Genomic DNA, 23,541 nt, shown 5'->3' with positions numbered 1-23,541 from the left:
ATGACATTTGCACAGGAACAATTACTTACAGAGAACATTCAGACCGGATCGCTCAGGTATGAATCCGCCCCCGCCGGTCCCGATGGTGCGTGTTTGCGCATTCGAGAGAATATGCACATGTGCAAACCCCTGGAGCGAATGCATTTTGGCGAGTTTCGCAATTGCCGGGACATTCACTCAATGGTGGGCAGGAAGGAGGCGGACGCAGGGGACCACCCAGTGTTTTATGGGCGTGCCCACAAAAACGGTGGGGGTTCACCCATGGAAATGCTGGGCGTACCCCTGCGAATGCAGGCGTACCATGCATCCTCAGAGTAGAAAGCTGACATCCCATGACGTCAGCGCCCGCCCCAATTCGACGGGTAGCGGGTATCTGAAAAGTAACTATAGACTTACTTTTCAGAGTGAAGGTTGGAGAAATCATTCGATGGTGAGCAACCATCCGATGATTTATCCAGCGTGCGAGCGGATGTGTTAGCGCACATATCCCTGGCATAGTAGTGCGGGGATTCGCAAACGCGTTGGCAGCTGTGCACATGAGGGGAAAACCATTCGCAATCACTCGCCATCAATTACTTTTCCCCTGTGTTCTCAGCGCTGAGTAAGTCTAGACTTACTCAGCGCTGCTAAGGCCATGGGTAGAAGGAGGCAGGGGCGGGTTGGTCCCCTCCGGGAAACCGGACCATTTCCCGGTGGGCCGGTCCAGATTCCCACCTGGCTGGGCTGCCGACCGTGCTATCAGGGCCTCCGGGAAACCGGGCCATTTCCCGGTGGGCCGGTCCAGATTCCCACCTGGCTGGGCCGCCGACCGTGCTATCAGGGCCTGCTAGGCGGCCATGTGGTGGTGGGCTTGGCATCGGTGAGTAGCGCGAGCACCCACCCCCCCCCCGGCCAGTAGCGCGAGCACCTGCACTAACCCCCCCCCCCACAACCCCCCCCCTGTCCCAGGCAGTAGCGCGAGCACCCGCAAACCACCCCCTCCCCCCGGGTAGTAGCGCGGGCACCCGCACCCAAACACACACTCCCCCCCCCCTGCACCCATTTCCCCGGGCTGCTTACAGATTTACAGATTGTTTCCGGGACGATTATCTTTACCAATCCACCCCTGGAAGGAGGACGCTGATCAGTCAGCGGCCCTCCCTCCCAACGGTTGGAGAATGTCTGAATTTTCAGGGGAACTCCCAGAAAATGCTGGGTTACCGCTCCCAAATGTTCGCTACAGAGGACAGCCAATGTGATCGGGCTTTTTCCTATGACCAGTGAAGGCAGCTATTGTGTGAGACAATCACTAAGAACCAGTGACATCATTAAGACAAGTCAACAGCCATTATAGTAAATCAACAGTGGGCGGCGCTAAAGAAGTGTCACAGCGCACTGTACATACAGTATATTGTTTATTGTCAGCATATACATTTCTTACTTCTCATTCTTGTACAGGGTATGTTTATACAACGTTTGAGGGTGTTCAATTAATTATACTTTGCAAGAGTCCTTATAATCGGCACAGCATTTGCCGCCGGAGCTACATGTGGCGTTACAGTTACATGGGTAACTACTTGAGTTGGCACCACAGCGCCCCACACAGGATGTGAAATCCACCCCCACACAGCTACAGACGCCACTTGTGGACAGGCCTCCGCTTATTCCAACATTAGCGCTGATGCTAAAGCGCTCATTGCTGTACAAAGCTGCAAAAAGAAGGAAAAATAAGCTGTTCAAATTATAGGATGCCATCTGGGTCTGTTTAGTTGCTGACATAACACAAACAGAGGCCATGAATGGGGTCACATCCTGGAAATAAATATGTAGGCCGACAAAGTGAGTCTATCTAGTGTATCTTCTATCTCCTCACAGTGGATACAGGAAGTTTCTGAGGTAACTAATGTTCATGATAATAATAATAATGCAGCCTTTTCACTAGTAATGATGTCACTGAAGTATTAAGTAACTCAGTGATGTCACTGTTTCCTAGTACAGTTATAGGCTGGTTTGAAAATTGACTTCTTAAAATGGCTGCCTCTACCAAAATGTCTCTGGTTCTTAGCGAATTGTGAGGCTGCTTTAGAATTTTAGTTCACAACATAATAATAGTCCCATCCTACAAGATGGCTGCCTCCATGTTCTGCCTCAGTGGCCTGATCAGTTCCTGATGATTAGACATTCTACCTTTATGAATTTTTATAGTCAAACCACAAATTACTAGATTGCACACTACAAAGTAAATTTACTAAGATAAGGGATCTATTGAAGATGGGATGTTGCTATGGGCAACCAATCAGATTCTATCTAGTATCTTCTAGAATGTTCTAAATAAATAAGAAGAAGAATCTGATTGGTTGCCCTGGGCAACATCTCATCTTAACCCTACAACTTCCCAGCATCCCCAATAAATCAGACAGAAACCAGTAACTTTAGAACCGGCCACTGCTCAGGGGTTTGGCACAAGAGTAGGAGAATCATGGTCAGTGGAGGCTCCAGAGGATCTGAGGTCAAGTGTGCAAAAAGCCTTTGAAAAAGCCGCACACTTGTTGCAATGAAAAGCATCAATGACTATTCCTCACCCCTGGTCCAAAGAAACCCACAATGTTACGAACAGCGGCCAAACCAGCCCGCCATTGTTCCACCTTCTCCAAAGCTTTATTGAAACTCCAGCTCTACACATGCCAACTACTTCATCTGCAAAACCTGTGATATAATCTGGGGATGTATGTGAGCATTTACCAGATATAAATAAGATTTGGAACCGCACATTGGAGCCGATTCAGACTTATTCGTTAGGGTCCGAATTCCGGCCCATCCCTGATGTTCGGCCCATGTCGACCTTCAGTCATGTTGACCTTCAGTGGTCTAATGCTTGTCTATCCAATGATACATACCCTTACTAACATATTTTAATATATTACATCAGCGTAAAATCTATAACTGTACTCACAGTCGTCACGTAATTCCACTTCCACCGGGTAGTGATCGGAGATGGCTTTGGCCTGAAGATTAAAGAAAATAAATTATTTGGTTATGATGTGTTAAACCCTTTGGTGCTGAGGTAAAGTTGACTTGTTAGCAGAGTGTGTCTATATTGCACACACTAAATAGCATACTGACAGCCAGGGAGCATTTGTGGTAATGGAAGGCTTGTTATACTTGTTTCGAATGGGGTTTCACAGCTTCCGATTGTGATCCCATCCACATTTATAATATCTCCGATATCTACTAGTTATAAATTTATAGTCAAGTCCCCCAGCAGAGCAGCAGAAATCACAGGGAATATAGATCAGCAGCCATTTTACCAATGATATTTACTCATAGGCAGTAGAAAAGTTTCCAGGAATAAATTGCGGGGCCATGTTCCTGAAGACCTGAGAATGCATAGTAGTCTCTAGCACAGTGGGGTCAAACTCATGGCCCTCCAGCTGTTGTGGAACTACACGTCCCAGCATGCCCTACCACAGATTTTATATAATGGATTGCTAAAACTGTGGCAAAGCATGCTGGAACGTGTAGTTCCACAACAGCTGGAGGGCCATGAGTTTGACACCACTGCGAGTCTAGTGCGAGACTAGTCAGTAGTCAAAGTCTACTGCGCAGCCAGAATGGAAGAGGGCTGCAGGACGCATGCACACAGGCCCTCTCCTTTCTTCATCCATCCAATGGTGGTTCAGAGGCGCCTCCTGTAGGTGCACGCCATGATGATGTTAAGTAGTTGAGCAATTATTGGCAATTACGTGTGTGGGGGAATATTCAGATATTCCGCACAAGGTATTTATTACACACCGTGTATACCTATGCGATTGGGCATTTGGTACGTTGACTGGTGGGTGGCCAGAATGTTGTGGGCATGTCAGTAAAAGTGACTGCATTCATAGATAAACAGCCACAAAGGCCATAGTCAGATGTATAAACTGCACCTGTCATAGATGGCACATGTGTCGATAGTGTGAGTGATGGTGCACCGATGGCGGCATCTAAAGAGTCACCGGCGGTATTACAGAGTGTAGAGACGCGATCAGTGGTCATCTCAGTCCGGGCACTGTCAGACACAACCTCCTACAGCAGGGGAGGATAACGCTGGCAGTATATTGCAGCACGGATGGTGTAATGGTTAGCCTTACCGCCTTATAGCACTGAGTTTGATTCCCACCATGGCCCTAACTGTGTGGAGTTTGTATATTCTCCCCGTGCTTGCATGGTTTTTCTTCCATATTGAGAGGTCTATAAGAGCATCTTGAAGACTTCACTGATCATTGGGTATGGGTCATTAGGTTGACCCATATTAGTTTGACATGCATGCGGTTGACTACTGACGGTCGACACATGAAATAGGTCGACAATGTTGTTTTTCACAGTTTTTTTGTCATAAATGTCGACATGGACTCAAAGTGTACAGCGCCTGATCGCCATGCTTTCGGCACGGAGCCTGTTCTATACACCCTCCACACCCTAGTGGATAGTAGGACACAATGTCGGCTCCAAAAAAATACGTGAAAAACTCATGTCCACCTTTTGACTGTCGACCTTGCCATTGTCTGCCTAATGTTTGTGTTGTCCTTCCAACCCTGTTGACCTCAGCCATGTCCTCCTAAGCCATGTAGTGGTTGACCCAATGCACATCGACCTTATATGGGTCGACCCAATGACCGTATACCAATTTATTTCAGAAGCAATAAAGACATGTCCTGTAATAGACAGAGACATACATGTCACCAACAGTCTCACCTCTTCGTATGTGAGGCCATATTCCACTTGAAAGTTGAAGGCCTTTGCTGTGCCTGGAATTACTGCTTTCTTCATACCTTCTCCTCCTGCTACAATCCTACAATGACAAGGTTCAGCATTAAGCGCACACAAAGAAGCCACCAAGATACAGATGGAGCCCATATCATCTTTGCTCGGCGCCCGCCAGAACGCCCCCTCTGGCGAGCGCCGGCGGACAGGTACTCCATTAAACTTGGAGTCCCTGTCTCTCAGTGGCGGGGCAGCGGCATTCTGCCCGTCTCTGCTTTAGGGAGATTGGCAGGGTTAGGTGGGAGGGTCGAGGCGGCGAGGGGGAGGCGGTGGACGTCTGCGGGGAGCTCCGTTGCCACAGGGCGCGTGCTCGCCCCCTGGCGGGAGCTGGCAGGGGCTGGCGATAATTTCGACAGCCCCTGCCTGGATGAGTGAGGCTACATCTGTAGGACAAAACCATTATTTCATTAAATGGATATATTATGATAGAAGACTAAAGAGGAGAGCGGAAGAAGTTGTCCACAGTCACCAGATGCATTGTAAACTTGCAAGTATTGGGGGTTATTCAGACCTGATCGCTGGACTGCTTATTTGCAATCAGGTCATGTCACATGACCTCCCCTCAAGCACCTGGGCCCACCTGCGCTTTCCTCGACACTCCCAGAAAACAGACAGTTACCACCCATCTATCCTGTCAATCAACTTGCAAATGGACGGCGATAAAAAAAAGTAAGAGGATTTAATCGCAGGATGGCCTAGCGCATGCGTAAGCTTGTGACCAGGGCCCTCTTACCTGTTTGTGGGAGATTTATCAGACTTTGAAGAGAGATAAAGTTTCAGCCAATCAGCTTCTCAAAGTGACAGAAGCTGATTGGTTGGTAGTACATTATAGGGTTTATTTACTAAGATGGGATGTTGCTATGGGCAACCAATCAGATTCTATCTATTAAATCTATCTCCTAAAAGGTGATCATTAAATAAGAAGTTGATTCTGATTGGTTGCACACAGCAACATAACATCTTCAAAAGAACTCCCATCTTAGTAAATAAACCCTTATGTCTCTCCAAGATATAATAAAACGACCCCATAATATGTTATTACTCTTGTTCTGTTACTGTTTTGTTCCCAATTGAAAAGCACAAAAGAATTTGCTGGTGCTATAGAAGTAAATGTTAATATGTTTAGTGATAGATTACATCGGATTGCCATTCATTCTATAGCTCAGACTACAATATGGCAGCCTACAGTATGTAGACCATTTGTTTTATGCAAATATTCTCTATAAGTTCAACTCTGTTCATGTCCCATTGGCACAACCTTATAACACTGTACATCCCTTACCTGTCATATGGGCATTGGGTGTTGGGGCTCACGTTGGTCTCTACAGAATCCCCGATCAACCAGTTAAGGCTGGAGTCTTGACGAAGACGAATCTGAGGCCAATGTTGGGTCTTTACATAATTGCAGCCGGCGTTGTAATCTCCCAAGATCAGGATGTCCTGTCAGAGAAATAGTTTTAGTCCTTTATGGCTAATCATTGGGTTCCAGACAGCGGATAGTCAATAAGCCTACGTGCAATTGGTCAACGTGGTCCAAAGGTCACCATGGTGAAATGGTAAACAGGAAACACGTTGACTGTGTCGGAACAACTGTTGTACTGCCCCCTGGTGTGCAGCAGCACCAGTTATATAGTACAGTAGTTAATAGTTCAACACTTAGGAGGGTATTCAATCTCCCGACAGGGGAAATAGCGGCAGGACCCTATTCAATGCTTTCTTCCCGGACAGAATTGAAAAGGGATCTCGGCAGAACGAGCCTGGGAACGGCCGTGGATGGTCGAGCTCCCGGCGACAGCTTGATGATTCATGGCCATATCTTGTGGCCACACCTCCTTTTCGGAGTTCGGCAGGGGGGACATTGATTGGTTGCTATGAGCAACATCCTGTCTTCAATAGAACTCCCATCTTAGTAACTGCAGTGACGAAGTAGGGCCATTGCTACTACTTTTGTTGTTTTGCAGAACTGACAAGTCTATGGGGGTTATTCAGAGCTGATCGCTACCGTGCAAATTAGCAGCACCCTGTGATCAGATAGCCACCTCCCAGTCATACTGTAGCCCTCCAATCAGCTGCAAATCCATGTGCAACTCACTCACCATGGAATGATTCACCCAGTGTGTCAGTGACGGAACAATAGCTCCGCAGACCCCGCAGTCCCTTGGAAGCGCTAGGTAAGTTTGGGTGCCACGGGGTCGGCGGAAGCTATTGTTAATGGGGCCACTGAATCTCTGCCAAGTCCCGGTGCTCCTGTTGCTCCTCCTGTTAGAATGTAATTTGTAAAATGGCCGCCCCCTTCACAGCAGTTATTAAGGATGCTAGAGGAGGCGGACACCTCCACTTGCATCCTAAATAATGGTCTGCTGTAAGGTGGCGGCCATTTTGTATGTGACACTCTAACAAGAGGAGCAGGAGCGCCGGGACTGAAAGCAAGTCCAGTAAGCCGGGATCGTCAAAAAGGCAGAAGAAGATGCAGGGGGGTGTGTGGAGGTGGGGGCGCACAAATTTTAGTGGCGGAGGGGTTCCACAATTTTGGTTACGCCACTGCAGTATGTGCAGTCCATGCGTAGCCCAGGACTTACTTGGCGGCTGCAATAGAATCAGGCTGATCGGGGCCGGAGTCAACGTCACGTTTTCCCTGACACTCTGAGTAAACGTCCGGTTACCAGCTCCTTCTTCCTGTCAATCACCTTGTGAATGGCTAACGATTAAAAAGGATGCTGAACTTTATCCCAGGATGGGCTTGCGCATGTGCGCTATTATCACTACCCATGCACAGTCATTCAGTAATCGCTTGTTCGGCGAATTCACAGCTGTGCGATCGGGTCCGAATAACCCCCAATGAAAGGAATAACTGATCCTTACAAAGCTGGTGGATGGTTTTGGGCTGAAAGGTTGTGTTCCTACAAGATCCAGATATACATAAGTACTACGTCCCGTTCATACATAATTGCAGTATTTAGGTGTCAGTCTGATCTGTAGGTGTGACAGATCCTCAGAAATTGGCTTTGGCATTTATTATATATTATCAGCTTTCCAGTAAGACCCCGTGAAGGGCGCAGTGAAATCCCATTAACGTGTTGTAAATACTGTATTTGGGTGGGGACAGAGAAAACAGCTGCTTTGAGCAGCTCAGAGTAGGTCACTGTTCTGTTAGCTGTGGAAGATATTACAAGGGGGCCCGGCGGATGCTATTGGAAGGCAGCACAACAGAAGAGGCAGCCGCTAAATCAGAGATGCTACACACGCCAACTGCCAGACAAGATCTCTGCACAAGTCCCGTTCTCTCCCTCCACTGTGTCCCTGCTCCCCTGGATGGGAATAAGTAATAGTCTTTTTCCCTTTTATCTTCCCCTCCTCCAAGCAGCTATTATGTTCCCTGTTACGTCTCTGTCATTCATCCCCCCATGCTGTTGCAATGCAGAGAATGTAGCAGCCTTGTAAATAAAAGATAATGCAATAATAAATTGTGGAACCTCTAGGAGCAGGCGTTGCTTGGCGTCTTCCCAAACGTCGTACAGGGCATCCACCTCCCGCACCGCATAATCTGGGCTAGTGTGAATGGTGGCCAGGGCAAAGTCCTTCAACTCTGGGGAAAAAGAGGGACAACATGGGTAATGTGTAGAGTAGCACGCTGTCATTTAGAGGAAACATTGGGCCTGATTCACATCTGTTCGTATGTTCGCAGTCTAGAGAACAGGAAAGCCGCCACCCCCCCTTGCCGCGCGAATCCCCGAATTTGCATGCAAGGGTATGTGTGCGCTTACACTTCCCCTCGCAGTGTGTGGATCATTAGGTAGACCAAAGGAAGGTCGAAGTGCGATGGGTCGAACACTGAAGGTTGACAGGGTCAAAAGGTGGACAAAGCATTAGTTCAACATTGAGAAGGTCAACAGTCAAAACGACGTTTTTCAGTTCTTTGTCCCAAATGTGTACACGGTCGACATGGACAACGAAAAAGTGCACCACATCCCCTCGCATGGCTCGCTACACAGGCCGGCTCAAAAAAACGTGAAAAACACATGTTGACCTTTTGACTGACAACCTTCAGAAATGTCGACTATTGGCCCAAGCCGCGTCGACCTTTTTCATGTGTCGACATAAGGCCTGTCAATGTACAGTGGTCGACCCAATGCATTTCAACCTTGTGATTGTCGACCTAGTGACCACATACCCCCTGGCATGTGCCCGGACGGGGGAGAAATCATGTATTTTCTAACCACCGGTCTGTACTTACTTTTCAGATGGCCACAGATTGCCGGATTTGGGGCATCATGTAACGTCAGCCACCCATCCCATGCAGGATTTGCCACTCCTGTGTTCCCAGGGGAACGCCCAGCGGTTTTATGGGATGCCTATAAAATGCTGGGCATTCCCCTGCTACCACCCCCTGTCTGCCCCCTGTCCGCCCCTGACACTACCTCGGCGAGTGTAATAGTAGCCGAAGGCGTTCGCACATGCGCAGACCCCCCACCATCGAAAACAGGACCGAATTTTGACTGGACCGCACGGCTCTGAATCGGCCCCATTATTTGCCGGGAACAGAAGTGTTTTCCAAATTATATTAAGCGGCTCCTATAAGGAAAGGTTGTATCTTACTGCAAGCAAGCTGTTTCGCTACTTTCCCTGCAGTGTATGGGGCCCATACATCCACAATGTATTGTCCCAATCAGGGCTGCCAACAGGGAGGACTGCCAGTGATGGTAGCATTTTAAATTTGGAACCCAGCAAAGAGTCAATCAGAGTTTGTGGACCAGCAGCCAATCAGGAACAGTTGCCACGCAAGCTCCTGATTGGCTGCCAGTCCGCAACTCACTCTCAGCTGGCTCAAATTTTGAAATACTGCCGGTGCTTTCCCTCTATGGCTGCCTGCCCCGGACTCCTTCCCTGTACTGCTGCTTTGGTTAGCAGCGGGTGCCCAGAACGGTAAGAGGGAGGAGCATAAGATTTAGGGGGGCACATCCTAATTTGGAAATCCTGGGCCCCAAAATTTCTGATGGCAGCCCTGGTCCCAATTTTCCATCCTGCTGATGGGAATCCAGGACTTGGAGAATCCATTAAATGTAAAATGTTGTATTTCCCCAACTCACAGATTCCGACCAAGAAATGGTCAAGATTGGTAAATCGCTAATTTTTAACATGCAGAAGTTCTCTGATTCTCATTAATGACTACCAACCGCAGCACTGATGTATTGCCTACATCAGTGTCATTATGGTCATAGCCGAATGCAAGCACCCCCATAAAGGGGTGTGATGTTGTTGGGAAGGGGCATGGCCACACAATAGTACCCTCAATTGAAATTACGCCAAGTGGATAGTTTCTCTTATTCACATTAAGTCACAAAGTAGTGTTTGTAATTCAAATTAATATCGCTCCTTAGTCACATTATACCACACTGTATCGCTTCTTATTCACATTTAAAGCACACTGTATCGCTTCTTATTCACATTTAAAGCACACTGTATCGCTTCTTATTCACATTTAAAGCACACTGTATCGCTTCTTATTCACATTTAAAGCACACTGTATTGCTCCTTATTCACATTACATCACACAGTAGTGCCCTTTATACATGTTAAAGCACACAGTAGCGCACCTTAGAAACATAATGCCACACAGTAATAGTGCCCTTTATATACAAATTTTATATCACATAGTAATGACCAATACACATATGCCTATGTTAAGGGAGTTCCTGGGCATGTGCAGCAGTGCTTCTCCAGGACCAGTGGCCATTTTTGTTACTGACTACTGCTGCCACCACAGTCTTTGCTACCCGTTCTGGCACTCCCACTGCTGCCGGCTCAGTTGTATGAGCTTCAGCCCGATTACAGCTGAGAGTTCTGCCTCCCACTGTCACCCACTGCCATGTTGCATATTGTGAACTTGGGTTGGGGTGAAGAAGAGGGCCCAAATTATATTTTTCCACCTGTGCCAGCCACCCACAAGTCCTGCAACTGCGTGAGTCCCTCTGCTATTGTGCATATGGGCAGGGCCGGATTAACAATGGGCCTGATGGAGCTACAGCTCCAGGCCCATTCTCCAAATAGGCCCATTTTGTAGCTGAAGGCCAGGGCTTTCCAACGAGCCCAGCCCCGTGTCGGTAGCCCCCTGGGAACTGGAGATACCGCCAGGCAAACCTGGAACGTTTTCCCCATAGGATAACATGGGACCCGCTAATTCCGACCTCCACCCGGTTCCAATGGCTGCCAGTTCCCCCTCCGGCATCACAGAAGCTTGAGGTTGATCTCAGTCCAACCCAAATCGCTGGGCCTTCAATCTGATACCTGGTCCATATGGGTTCGTTGGTTCTAGAGATATTGCGGGTAAACCAATTTTTTTTTTTTTCATTTCTGAAATGTAATTTCGTGGCTGTTCATGTTGTTTGACAGATTTCTCTGGAGCCAAATGGCCCAGTTTTACGGGACAAAATCATTCGAAGCCTACATGTAAATGGGTCAGTTGGTTCCGAAGATATAGCTGGTTGTTTAAAGGGGGGCAGGGGTGGTTTTCTCTCCCCCTCACACCAGAAAATGCAGGGACTAGGCTGGTGTAAAACGGGCCAGTCCGGGAATGTCCCTGCATGAGCCTAGGACCATATTCCCGGGTAAATCCATGCATTTTCTGGTGTGAAAGGGGTATTATTTCAAATAGCCGGGATATGCAGCCCCCTGCTCTCTGCCCCGCTGTAAATGGCTGTCATTTCTGCCCGGCGGCGGCTTTCCCCCAGTTACTGCAAGCATGTTATCCCACATGGCAATGAGCATGGAACCCCTGGCAATGAGCATGGAACCCCTGGCAATGAGCATGGAACCCCTGGCAATGAACATGTTGGTAAGCAACACTTATGTAGCATAATTTTTAATAGGAATTATGGTGTTTGGCATAATGCGTAATGGAGATTATGGTGTGTGGCTTAACATATCATAGGCATTATGGTGTAAATTTCTAATGTGCGCCTTTGGCGTGCAATGCCCCTATTTCTAAAGCATATTTAGCATTATTGCTCATTCTGTTTGGTATAATAATGTGTATTTTGGCTCAATCCATGTAGCAAAATGTGAATTTTGCCTTAATCTGTGTGGCATAACGTGAATTTTGATACAATCTGTGTGCCATAGTGTGAATTTTGGCTTAGTCAGTGTGGATTTTGGTTCATTCCATGTGGCACAATGTGTAAGAGGCAAGTACAGTAAAAAGGGGTTACTATTGTGTTGCATGGTTTGTATAAGGGGTATATGGTGTGGTAAGTTAGGTGACCACATAAAAGGTGCTGAAATGTTGTCTACCAAGTTTCGGCTTTCAGTATTTTTTTTTATGACTGGAATGCCGCCTCACCCCGCAAGTATCTTAGGACATTGGCGTCCTGCGGGTGCACCTATGGAGTGCACCCGCCAATATATCTCCCTGCATTTTTCTTATGTCAGCCCCCTGCCTTTTCCAGGCATATATAATTAGTTGAAAGTATTTACACAAATATAGACACACTCATGAGCAGACCACCCAACCAGAACACTGGTCACGCCCCCACATTATTAGGTGATGGCCGCAACCCCTATTATTGCGCATAACAGGCCCTTGAAAATTTTCAGCTCCAGGTCCATTTAGAACTTAATCTGGCTCTGCATATGGGTGCAGTCTCTTTGTAAGTATGCTTAGAGTTCATTCATACACTTTACACCATGTGAATTGGCATAGCGTTCTCCATCTGCCCTATGATGTCACACAACTTCATTTTCACTGCAGGACAGCTTTTTTACACAGTTAGAACTGACTCTATTAGTATCAATTACCTAATTGGGCTCATGTTATTGCAATTGGGGTTTAATGATGAATAGCAGATTTATCATATTATCCCACTGTACAAGTCTAGTTGGCAAGTACATGTATATAATCAGCTGAACATGTCCGATAGCCTCTGCGTGCCAACTCAAGCACTGATCTCTACCAACTCTGGGGGGAGATTGGTACTTGCCTACTCTTCATGTTGTCCGGAGAGGCACGTTGAGGGGGCGGAAAAGAGGCTGACGTCATTAAGCCCAGCCCCCTATCTGCACAAACGTTGTGATTCGTGGGTTCACGGAAATGGGGCGGGACTTAAATGCAATATGATGCTAATTGCATCATTTTAGCTCTGCCTCTATCCACGAACCCTAGAATTTCGGGATTTGTGTCATCATGGAAGGGGGGTGCAGGGGCTCTGGGAACAAGCGGAAGACTTGCTTACCTTCCCAGGAGGCGGACCCAATTTTCAGGAGTTAAAAAAATGTTGGCGCTCAACCAGTGTGATCATAGATATTTTCATGAGCCTCCCAGCCATTCTGGGAGCGTAGGCAAGTCTGGGGAGATGTACTAATCCTTGGAGAGAGATAAACTGGAGAGAGATGAAAGGCCTAATGCATTAGCAGGTGTTGTTCTCTAGACTACAGAATTGCTAATGTTAGTAAGTGAAGACCTAAATTGAAATTTAGAGGGCTCCTGAAAAACATCGGAAACTCGTTCGCAGTTGTGTATACATTCACAGCCTATACACAAAGGAGGTTATTCTGATCGTAGCGGCCAAACGTGCGTACGTTCGCAATTAACGTACGCTATCCGTACGCGGCCGTTGGGGTCAAGTCCACCCACAACTCAGCCGCATACGTACGGCCAGAAACAACGGCAAAGGGGAGTGGCGTACAATTGAGCGTACGCCAACGTACACGGACGTCTCTCGTCCGTCTTCCCACCGACTTCTTGCGGCTATCTGAGCGTACGCCAGCTTGCACGGACGGGTCCCTATTGTTTTCAATAGAAAACTCAGCTTATGTCACCGCTCGTGAGAGTGAGCGTACGTCCGTGCACGCTGGCATACCCTTCACATATATGGACCTGCAAATCTTGCCTTTCAACTATAATTATGAAAATTAATTAATTGATTGAATTAATTAATGTGCAAAATAGTGGGCATGGGCTTAAAACATTGCTGAAACATCCTTTGTAGGTGTTAGATGTGGTTTATGTTATTGTATCATAAATACAAAACATATGTTTGTATTAGAGTGAACACGTTGACACATGTCGACTTGTGTAGATTGAGTGTGCTACTGCGTAAAGTCTATGAAAGCACGTAGTGAATGTGTCTAACTGTTTAACAAATACCTACCTTAGCATATATAAGCAGGTCTTACAAAGATTCTTACCTTAAATTAAATAAACCTTTAAATGTAGAGAAGTATAGAAAGATAAGCTTCCAATGTGTTAGAGTGCTGTGTGTGGCTTGCAGGTAGTGAAATCATGGTTTGGACTTAATAGACTGCAGCATTGGTTATTACATTCAGGTGTATGTGTTTGGTAGTAATCAGCGTAAATTAGCAGACCCAGGAGCACGCTGGCATGCGGTATCTGTAGGGGTGGTTTGAGCTGGCGGTTGGCGGCCGCCTGTTTTGTGTCCGAAATGAACGGTGCTTTAGTCGATCGTGCGGTAGTAGCACCGCTCATTTTTGGTGCACACCCCCGTGTACGCCCATATTTACGCCCATTTTCCCTCATTATTTCGGCCACTCCCCTCATCACGCCCCTATGCCGCCCCCAATGCCCGTACACTCGCGTATAGGTTTTTTCACACGTAGAGACCCGTCCGTAAGCGTTGTGAAGTGTTCGCGCCTGCGCATTAGCGAATGTACGCATGCGCAGATCATAAAAAACCCCGGGACGTACGCGTACGGCCCGGCCGCACCAACCAGAATAAGGCCCAAATACGGGAAACATCAAAGCCAAGGGTAGCCCTGTGGGTATGCAGACTGTCCGCCAGCACGGGTGTGGTGTGGGGTCTTCAAAGTCAGGATACCGACATTGGAATCCCGACTGCCGGTACTCCGACAGGGGGGTGAGCGCAATGAAGCCCTCCGCGGGTCGCTATACTGTAAGCATTAGCACTACTGATGCTTAGTGGAAAATCCGTGGGACCCCACACTGACTCCTTCTGTTTTTCCACTGCCAATATAAGAATTCAGGGCCTGCTTCAGACCTGTTTTCTAGGTTGCGTATATTCCAGGGTTGCCGACCCTCCCGGAATTTGCGGGAGTCTCCCGAAAATCGTGTCCTTCCTCCCGGCCCCCGGAAGGGTGGGCAACCCTCCCGGAATCAGGGGGACCCCCACTGAGCCCCCCGATCGCGGCATTTATATGCCGCAATCCGCGGGTCTCAGGGGAGGGGGCGGAGCTAAAACGGCACAATCGTGTCATTTTAGCCCCGCCCCCTCCATGGATAACAGTTATTTCGGCTATTTGACGTAATGGGCGGGGCTTAATGACATCACTGTTAAGCCCCGCCCCCAAAACACGTAATGCAAGATTCTCCCGGAGAGGATTTTTTTGAAAGTCGGCAACCCTGGTATATTCGTAGCCTAGAGACCAGGTAAGTGCCACCCGCCAGATGCCCGCTCCCCCTGCCGCCCGCATCCCCTTGCTGGAATGCCAGGGAATGTGTACGAGAACAGAAGCGGCCGATGGGTTGCTGACCATCGAATGATTTCTCTCCCCTTTGGAGATAAAAGTGAAAATTTACTTTTATTGCAGCCAGAGATCGCCAAAAATGGGGCGGGCGCTGATGTCATGTGACGTCAAGAGCCCGCCCCGAGCAGGCATCAGCCCACCTGCATTCCCAGGGGAACGCAAAGTGTTTTCATGGTGACGCCCATAAAACATTGGGAGTTCCTCTGCTCCAGCCACCTGTCCACCCCCTGCCTACAAGTGGGTCTGAATCGGCCCCTCAGTGCATAGTAAATCGCCGGGTGTGTATTCTAAAAATCAGAATTAAGTTGTGGTTTCTATTACCTGGTAGTTTGACAGCGGCATAGGCTTTAGTAAATAGACAGAATGCTACATTTTTGCCAAGCCAACGCTTGGTAAATATACCCTGGTGCACATGTGCGGTGGAGAAGTGAAATTGTTTTCCATCCAAATCTACACGAGATCCATAAATTATTTATAACCTGTTTTCAACATTCTTTAAGTGATCCTTTTACAGAAGATAATAATTTCTTATAATTACATTTATTATAATACAATAGGCAAACACAGATTATGTTCCCATTTGAAGCTCTGTCAGTTCTCATGTAGCCCCCACCTCACTCCCACCTCTATGCTCATGTTAACTACACTTCTTCGTCACCATCAAATCCTATTATGCTGTCACAATCCTGAAATCACTGTGCTATTGTCACAAAGCTGTGTATCTGTTCTGTAGTATACTAGCGCCACCTGGTGTCCAGTCCTCGCATCTCAATGTGAAAAATTTGAAAATTACTTAGGTTTTTATTTACTAAGATGGGAGTTCTACTGAAGATAGGATGTTGCTATGGGCAACCAATCAAATTCTATCCAATTAGATTTCATCGCTGCTGGCATCCCCCTTCTCATTGTGACCCGCACACCACAAAACAAAAACACACCCCCTCCTTGAATATACTCATCTTATCCAGAGATCACTGATCAGAGTTCCAGGGCTGCCGGTCATAGATCAAGGCGCCCTGCTTTTGTGATCTCCGACGCTGTAAAGTAAGCTGCTGCTTTGCAGCATCACTTCAATGCTTCAATGTACATCTGACACACACAGCTGATCACACCTGTTGGGTTCATTGGACACACACAGCTGATCACACTGGTCAGGTACATCAGATACACACAGCTGATCGCACTGGTCTGTCCATCGGACACACACAGCTGATCACACTGGTCGAGTCCATCAGACACACACAGCTGATCACACCAACAGGGTCCATCGGACACACACACAGCTGATCACACTGGTAGGGTCCATCAGACACACGCAGCTGATCAAATTGTATAGTCCATCGGACACACATAGCTGATCACACTGGTCGGGTACATCGGACACACACAGCTGATCCCACTGGTCGAGTCCATCAGACACACACAGCTGATCACACCGACAGGGTCCATCGGACACACACACACAGCTGATCACACTGGTAGGGTCCATCAGACACAGGGCCGGTGCAAGGCACCGGAGCGCCCCAGGCGAGTCGGGGTGGGGGCGCCCCGGTGCCGGGGGGAGGGAGGGGGGGGTGGTCCCTGTAGTGAATAGCAAATAACTAGCGCTTCCCACGCCGCCGCGCGCATAGCGCTAGTTATTTGCTATTCACTACAGGGACCCCGCCGGCCGCAGCCAGCTTTATACACATGACGGCGCTGCAGGTACCCCTACGGCACGGACACCCCTGACCGCCCCAGCACTGCAGGGACGCCGGTGCAGCAATTTTTTTACACAATTCGCTGGGGGTGAGGGGCGAACTGCCGCCCTCCAGGTGCCGGCGCCCTAGGCAAATGCCTAGAGCTGCCTAGTGGTGGCGCCGGCCCTGATCAGACACACGCAGCTGATCAAATTGTATAGTCCATCGGACACACATAGCTGATCACACTGGTCGGGTACATCGGACACACGCAGCTAATCACACCTGTTGGGTTCATTGGACACACACAGCTGATCACATTGGTGGGGTACATCAGATACACACAGCTGATCACATTGGTCGGGTACACCAGATGCACACAGCTGATCGCACTGGTCGGTCCATCAGACACACACAGCTGATCACACCTGTTGGGTTCATTGGACACACAGAGCTGATCACACTGGTCGGGTACATCAGATACACAAAGCTATTCGCACTGGTCGGTCCATCAGACACACACACAGCTGATCACACTGGTCTGGTTCATCAGAAACAAACAGCTGATCACACTGGTCGGTCCATCAGACACACACAGCTGATCACACTTGTCAGGTCCATCGGACACACACAGCTGATCACACTTGTCAGGTCCATCGGACACACACAGCTGATCACACTGGTCTGGTTCATCAGAAACAAACAGCTGATCACACTGGTCGGTCCATCGGACACACATAGCTGATCACACTGGTCAGGTCCATCGGACACACACAGCTGATCACACTGGCCGGGTCCATCGGACACACACAGCTGATCACACTGGTCGGATCCATCGGACACACACAGCTGATCACACCGGGTCCATCAGACACACACACAGCTGATCACACTGGTCTGGTTCATCAGAAACAAACAGCTGATCACACTGGTCGGTCCATCGGACACACATAGCTGATCACACTGGTCAGGTCCATCGGACACACACAGCTGATCACACTGGCCGGGTCCATCGGACACACACAGCTGATCACACTGGTCGGATCCATCGGACACACACAGCTGATCACACTGGTCGGATCCATCGGACACACACAGCTGATCACACCGGGTCCATCAGACACACACACAGCTGATCACACTGGTCGGAGCAGGGGAGAGTCCCCATGAAAACCCTGGGCGTTCTCCTGGCGATGCCTGCCAGGGGTGGGCGGCTGGCATCACATGACATCAGCACCTGTTTAAACTGACTTATTTCCATAGGGGTATTCAGGCCTGATGGCTGGGCTGCTAATTTGCAGAGCCCTGCGAGGTAATCGCCATCCAGCCAAGGTTAAATCATCTTGCAAACGGCCTGCGATCAAAAAATGACCAAGATTTTACCGCGGGACGGCTGTGTGCGCGCAGTCTATCGATAATCGCCCAAACTGCAAATTCACAGCGATTCAGTCAAGTCTGAATAACCCCCATAGACCCCCATTGCCTTTAACATGGCAGTTAGGAACTGATTGGCTGTTACTTTGTCTCTCTTTATTTTATCACTTCCAAAGGCTTAGAACATCTCCCCCTCCCAGTATGTTATTAAATAACAGTTAATGATAATTAGAGTACTAGTTGCCTCTCCCAGATAGAATAATATAAGAGAACGTGAATATTTTTGCCTTTTCAATGCCGCTTTACCTGTAGTCAGGGATGAGAACCTAACAACAAAGGGTTCACGCATGAACACATCTGTGCCGCAGTTTTCACATCCATCATCGTAGTGATACCACTCTGTTGGCTTCAGGATGTCCTCTCTGCGGAGGAGAAAACACGACAGGGTGAAGGCCAGCTCATCAACAAACCTCCATCTGCTGCAAGGTCTTTAATGGGACGCACAAGCTGCCTTTCACTTGCAACCATCATCGACGAACATCACGGTCCAAAGGTCTGCCAAGGCCGGTGCTCATATCGCCATACTCTGCAAAAATTACTTCTGACTGATGCTGTCAAGTGTAACTCGGCAGCAGAGCTCAGGATGGCTAATTAAGGTGCTAATTAATTCATATTAGGTTAAAACATGTTATGAACAGACTAGGAGATCTACAGACAGTTGGTGCAAGGGGGCACTGCCCTCGGGTGTCTCTTACCTATTGCTGCAGTAAACTGCTGAGACGCAGAATGGAAACTGGATCATGATGCCAGGGCAGTAGAGAGTCTGGCTGGGACCAAGTACTTTTCAGGAGGTGTGGCCTAATTGCGGGAGGCGTGGCCATGCACCCTTAGAATGAAATACAGGAAACATAGCTCTTTACGCACCTCCCTGGGCACAATGCAGCGAATCACACAACAGCATGTGCTCGGTTGAGAAGAGCTGCTACAGGTGATACTGTAACCTGGGCCCCAGTTATTAGTATCCACCACCACCACTACTCTCTCGGCACCCCCTGCATGCTGCCGATGGCGGGATTCAGTACACTGCACCGACTAATGCATTAGTCCGAGTTATCCGAGTCTCTTACCTGTACACATAGACATACTTCTCCCGGTAACTGCTACGGCCCAGGTGGTCAGAAATCAGCACATTGTACTTTAGACCGGTGGCCCTGCAATAAATCAGATTAATGCTAATTAGATGTGGGTTGTGGTAGAGAAAGATTCCTGTGTATTAGCGGCCCATTTATTAACATTATTTTTACTAAAACAATGTGAAAAAGGGTGTCTTCGCACCTTTTTACATTATTTTAGTATCACCTGTACACTTGGGTTAAAGGGCTTTTGGAGCAGTTTCCCTGAAAAACTGATCCAAACCCTTTAATTTTTTTTTTTTGGTACTCTTTACCTAGAAGGGCGCCCACGATTTTGAACTTGGGCATCGTAAGGGAAAAAAATCGCGTCGGTCGCATCGCATGCGATGCGACCGACACGATTACCGCGATTTCCCATAGGGAACAATTTTAAATGTCCCAATTGACCCGATTTTCCCATAGGGAACAATGTTAAATGGCCCACAAAGGCCAAATAGGCACCCTGAAGTGTGAAATGGCCCCCCCCCAATTGTTAACGCCACCCCACGATCAACGTCAACCCAAAGCGTGGCGAGCCCGCGAGGGGCGGCTGTACGCGTCCTCCGACCTTTTCATACCCCCACTATCCACATCGGCGTGGAGTTGAGAATAGAAAGTGTGGCGAGCCACCGAGCCAGAAGCGTGGCGAGCGTAGCGAGCCCCGCGAAGGAACGCGGACACCTTCACAGGTATACGCGTCCCCTCGCGGGCTTCACAGGTGTCCGCGTCCCCTCGCGGGGCTCGCTGCGCTCGCCATGCTTCGGGCTCGGTGACTCGCTGCGCTCGCCACACTTTCTATTCTCAACTCCACGCCGACGTGGATAGTGGGGGTATGAAAAGGTCGTAGGACGCGTACCGCCGCCCCTCGCGGGCTCGCTGCGCTCGCCACGCTTCGGGTTGACGTTGATCGTGGGGTGCCGTTAACAATTGGGGGGGCCATTTCACACTTCAGGGTGGCTATTTGGCCTCTGTGGGCCTTTTAACATTGTTCCCTATGAAAAATCGGGTCAATTGGGACACTTAACATTGTTCCCTATGGGAAATCGCGGTAATCACGTTGGTCGCATCGCATGCAATTTTTTGGTACATGCGATGCCCACGATGGCCGCAATGGGCGCCCTTCTAGGTAAAGAGTACCTTTTTTTTTTAGTAACCAGATTGCAATTCCCCAAAATTATAATGGGAAACGCCATCCGGCCTAATTTACTGAGCACTGACAGTCTTGGGGGCTCCCTGTTGCTGTGTGACCCTCGGTGATGCTGCAAAGTGACAACTAACTTTACAGCGCAGGGGATCACAGAAGCATACCTCCTGACTGTCCCGTTTTCTGCAGGAACATCCTGTTTTTTGAGGGGGCATTATCACATCCTTCCTGGGGCGAGCAGTGTCCCGCAGCAGGGGGGGCAGTTGGGAGTCCCCCCTGCCACTGGATGAGCAGCAGTGAATGCGCACAGCATCTCTTCCCGCAGGTAGAGGGGCTGGGGGCATGGCTAGAAGCTCACATAGCTGCTGGTCATGCCCCCAACAGCGGCAAAAGGGCCTCGTGGTAGTGACGAGATTTGAAGGCCATGTCTCCAAAATTCCTGTCCCACGGGCAGCGTTTTAAAAGTTGGGAGGTATGCAGAAGGAGGAAGTGCCGGTGGCGATGTCAGCAACATTGGCGGATGCATGCCACAGAATTGAGGTTTTTTTTTTTAGGAACCCTGATAATGCTGTGGAGACCCATCGCAGGGATAGAGCTTTACAGCTCTGTCTATCGATGCGATAATTGATACTTCTGTGCGATGTAGTCAATTATCGCATTGCGATTTGGAACGATGTTATCACAGCACATACGCATCTGACAATCGTCACCTTAATGAGATAAGTAAAACAAGGGTGTAGACCATATTTGCCTACTTTCCCCTATTGTTTTATGTATTGCTCTGCACACCCAGAAGAGATGGCACCCCTCTTACATATTTCCAAATTCTGCATCATTTTAGCCCCTCCGATGCCCGCCATCAATGAACTCCTGCAACATTTTGTCATATATTCACTTGATATATTCACTCGGATGCGAATAGATTCCCAGCTGTAGTGATTCCCAGCTGTAGTGATTATAATGTATCTAAAAGAATCTGGGCAGCGGCAGTCTGGTCTGTATCAAAACAACACTAATGTATCATCTGCTGTGTTCACTATCATTGCAAGGCAGGCTGTATCTCTATTAGAATTCAAAATGTGTGGTATATTGCAATGACATGATGCAGTCTATTGGCGAAACAAATAATTTAGTGATGGCAGGTTGATCGTGGAGACAGTCTCCTAAAATGACCATAACAAAATGGCTGCCCCTAAAGGTGCGTACACACAGGGGCGATTTTGTGCAAAATCGCAGGAAATATGGTCGCTGAGCGACCATATTGCCCGCAATGGGAGTGTGCACCGGCTCCCGTTTTTACCCCTGTAGTGATCGCTGGACGCAGGAACATGCTCCTGCGACCAGCTGATTACCAATGCCGGGCTCCCCCTGGCAGTTTCTTTTTCATCAGCGACCATCTCTGGTCGCTGATGTAAAGTAGAAACTGAGCAATATATCTCCCCCGTGTGTACACAGCATAACAGCAGACTGTTTTTGAGGATGCTAGAGGAGGCCGCCACCTCCTCTAGCAAAAAAAGTGTCTGTTGGAAGGGTGCAGACATTTTGTTATGGTCATTTACAAGCAGCAGCCAGGAAGAGTGCCGGAGCCTGGACTGCAGACAAGGAGATTAGCGGGTTCCAGCGGTGGCGGCATCACATTTGAGGGGTAAGGCAGGCTGCTGCTCCCAATCAGTGCAGCGTAACAATAGCCCCGCAGACCCCCGGCAACCACCCTTAACTCAGCTCCTCCCCGCGACCGCAGGGTCTGCGGGGCTTTTGTTATGCCACTGAGTCAAGGACAGTTCAATCACTATCTAAAATACTTTTACCAATATATAGAATAGTATGTCAAAAAATCATACAAACAGCATTATATAGTTATCAGTTCATTTAGGTTCCCTTCCAACGGTATTCTCTAGGAGAATAAGGAGACAGTACCCAATGGCAAGGTTATGACTGCTACTGCTCCCTCAGCAAGAGTTCTGTGACTCTCTCCATGCCTGACAAAGGCCCTTATTCTGGTTCACTTGCAAAGGCAAATTCCACAAATGGAAAAAACCATGTGCACTGCAGGTGAGGCAGATGTAACTTGTGCAGAGAGATTTAGATTTGGGTGAGTTATTTTGTTTCTGTGCAGATAAAATACTGACTGCTTTATTTTTACACTGCAATATAGAACTCTGAAGTAAAACCCCACCCAAATTTAATTCTGTCTGTACAAGTTACATCTACCCCACCAGCAGTGCACATGATTTTGTCCATTTTAGAAGGAATTTACCTTTGCGAGTGAACCAGAATAAGGGCCAAAGTGTGGGAGAGTGAGCGTGTCAAGGTATTACTGTATAATACGAAGAATAATTAGATGGGTATCTGCTGTCTCTATTTCACCAAGGTAAGTAGTACAGTATATAGCCATTGCAGGATCTTATCCTATGGTTCTACTAGTGATGAGAGTACCTTAGAGTGTGCTCGGGAGAGGAAAGAGAGATGTGAGTGCTGCCATATAGTGGGCAATACGCTGCTTCTCCTCACATGAAAAGGTATGTTTATCATAGGTGGGGGTGAGTGGTATCCCCTGTTTATAACCGCAGCATCACTAGAAATAATACAAACAGAATGTAAGGGTTAACTGCTGCAGCATTGGCTTTCTAAGCTTGTAGTCCCGAAAGGAAAAGGAGGGGGGGAGGGGTTACCTTGACAGTTCTATTTGGAAAAGTGGTAGTGTTAACTCTCCAGGGTAGGAGAGAGCTCTGCCGTGCACAACAGCAGCTCCCTTTGTTTCTGATGATAGGGCTGGCCATCGATGACTTGAAATCATCGATAGTTTATGGCCGATGTTGAGTATTTTTGCCATCGATGTGGGAGAATCAGATGGCTTCCCTACATCGATGGCAAAGGAGAACCGATGGTTACGTTT

The 23,541-nt window shown here is 48.3% G+C and overlaps 1 protein-coding gene across 2 annotated transcripts in view; it reads right to left on the bottom strand.

The window, feature by feature from the left end:
• The window catches only part of LOC146036551 (deoxyribonuclease-1-like), a 29,662-nt gene that overhangs the window by 604 nt on the left and 5,517 nt on the right, over positions 1–23,541 (bottom strand). The window contains exons 4-10 of one of the 2 annotated variants that reach the window (XM_083160527.1): positions 19,457–19,540; positions 18,636–18,751; positions 8,256–8,368; positions 6,065–6,222; positions 4,714–4,810; positions 2,933–2,984; positions 1,382–1,688 (exon numbers count right to left, since the gene is read on the bottom strand). In XM_083160527.1, the coding sequence (XP_083016653.1) occupies positions 1,474–1,688; positions 2,933–2,984; positions 4,714–4,810; positions 6,065–6,222; positions 8,256–8,368; positions 18,636–18,751; positions 19,457–19,540 (835 nt within the window). In that variant the 3' untranslated portion in view covers positions 1,382–1,473. Of the gene's footprint in view, positions 1–1,381; positions 1,689–2,932; positions 2,985–4,713; positions 4,811–6,064; positions 6,223–8,255; positions 8,369–18,635; positions 18,752–19,456; positions 19,541–23,541 lie in introns of those variants that run through there. The other variant, XM_083160526.1, reaches the window with a different exon arrangement.

The sequence above is a fragment of the Crinia signifera genome, chromosome 9, assembly GCF_055691185.1.
Source record: "Crinia signifera chromosome 9, ASM5569118v1, whole genome shotgun sequence".
NCBI lineage: Eukaryota > Metazoa > Chordata > Amphibia > Anura > Myobatrachidae > Crinia > Crinia signifera.
The sequence above is the reverse complement of the archived record's forward strand: the minus strand, read 5'-3'. Positions and strand labels throughout refer to the sequence as shown.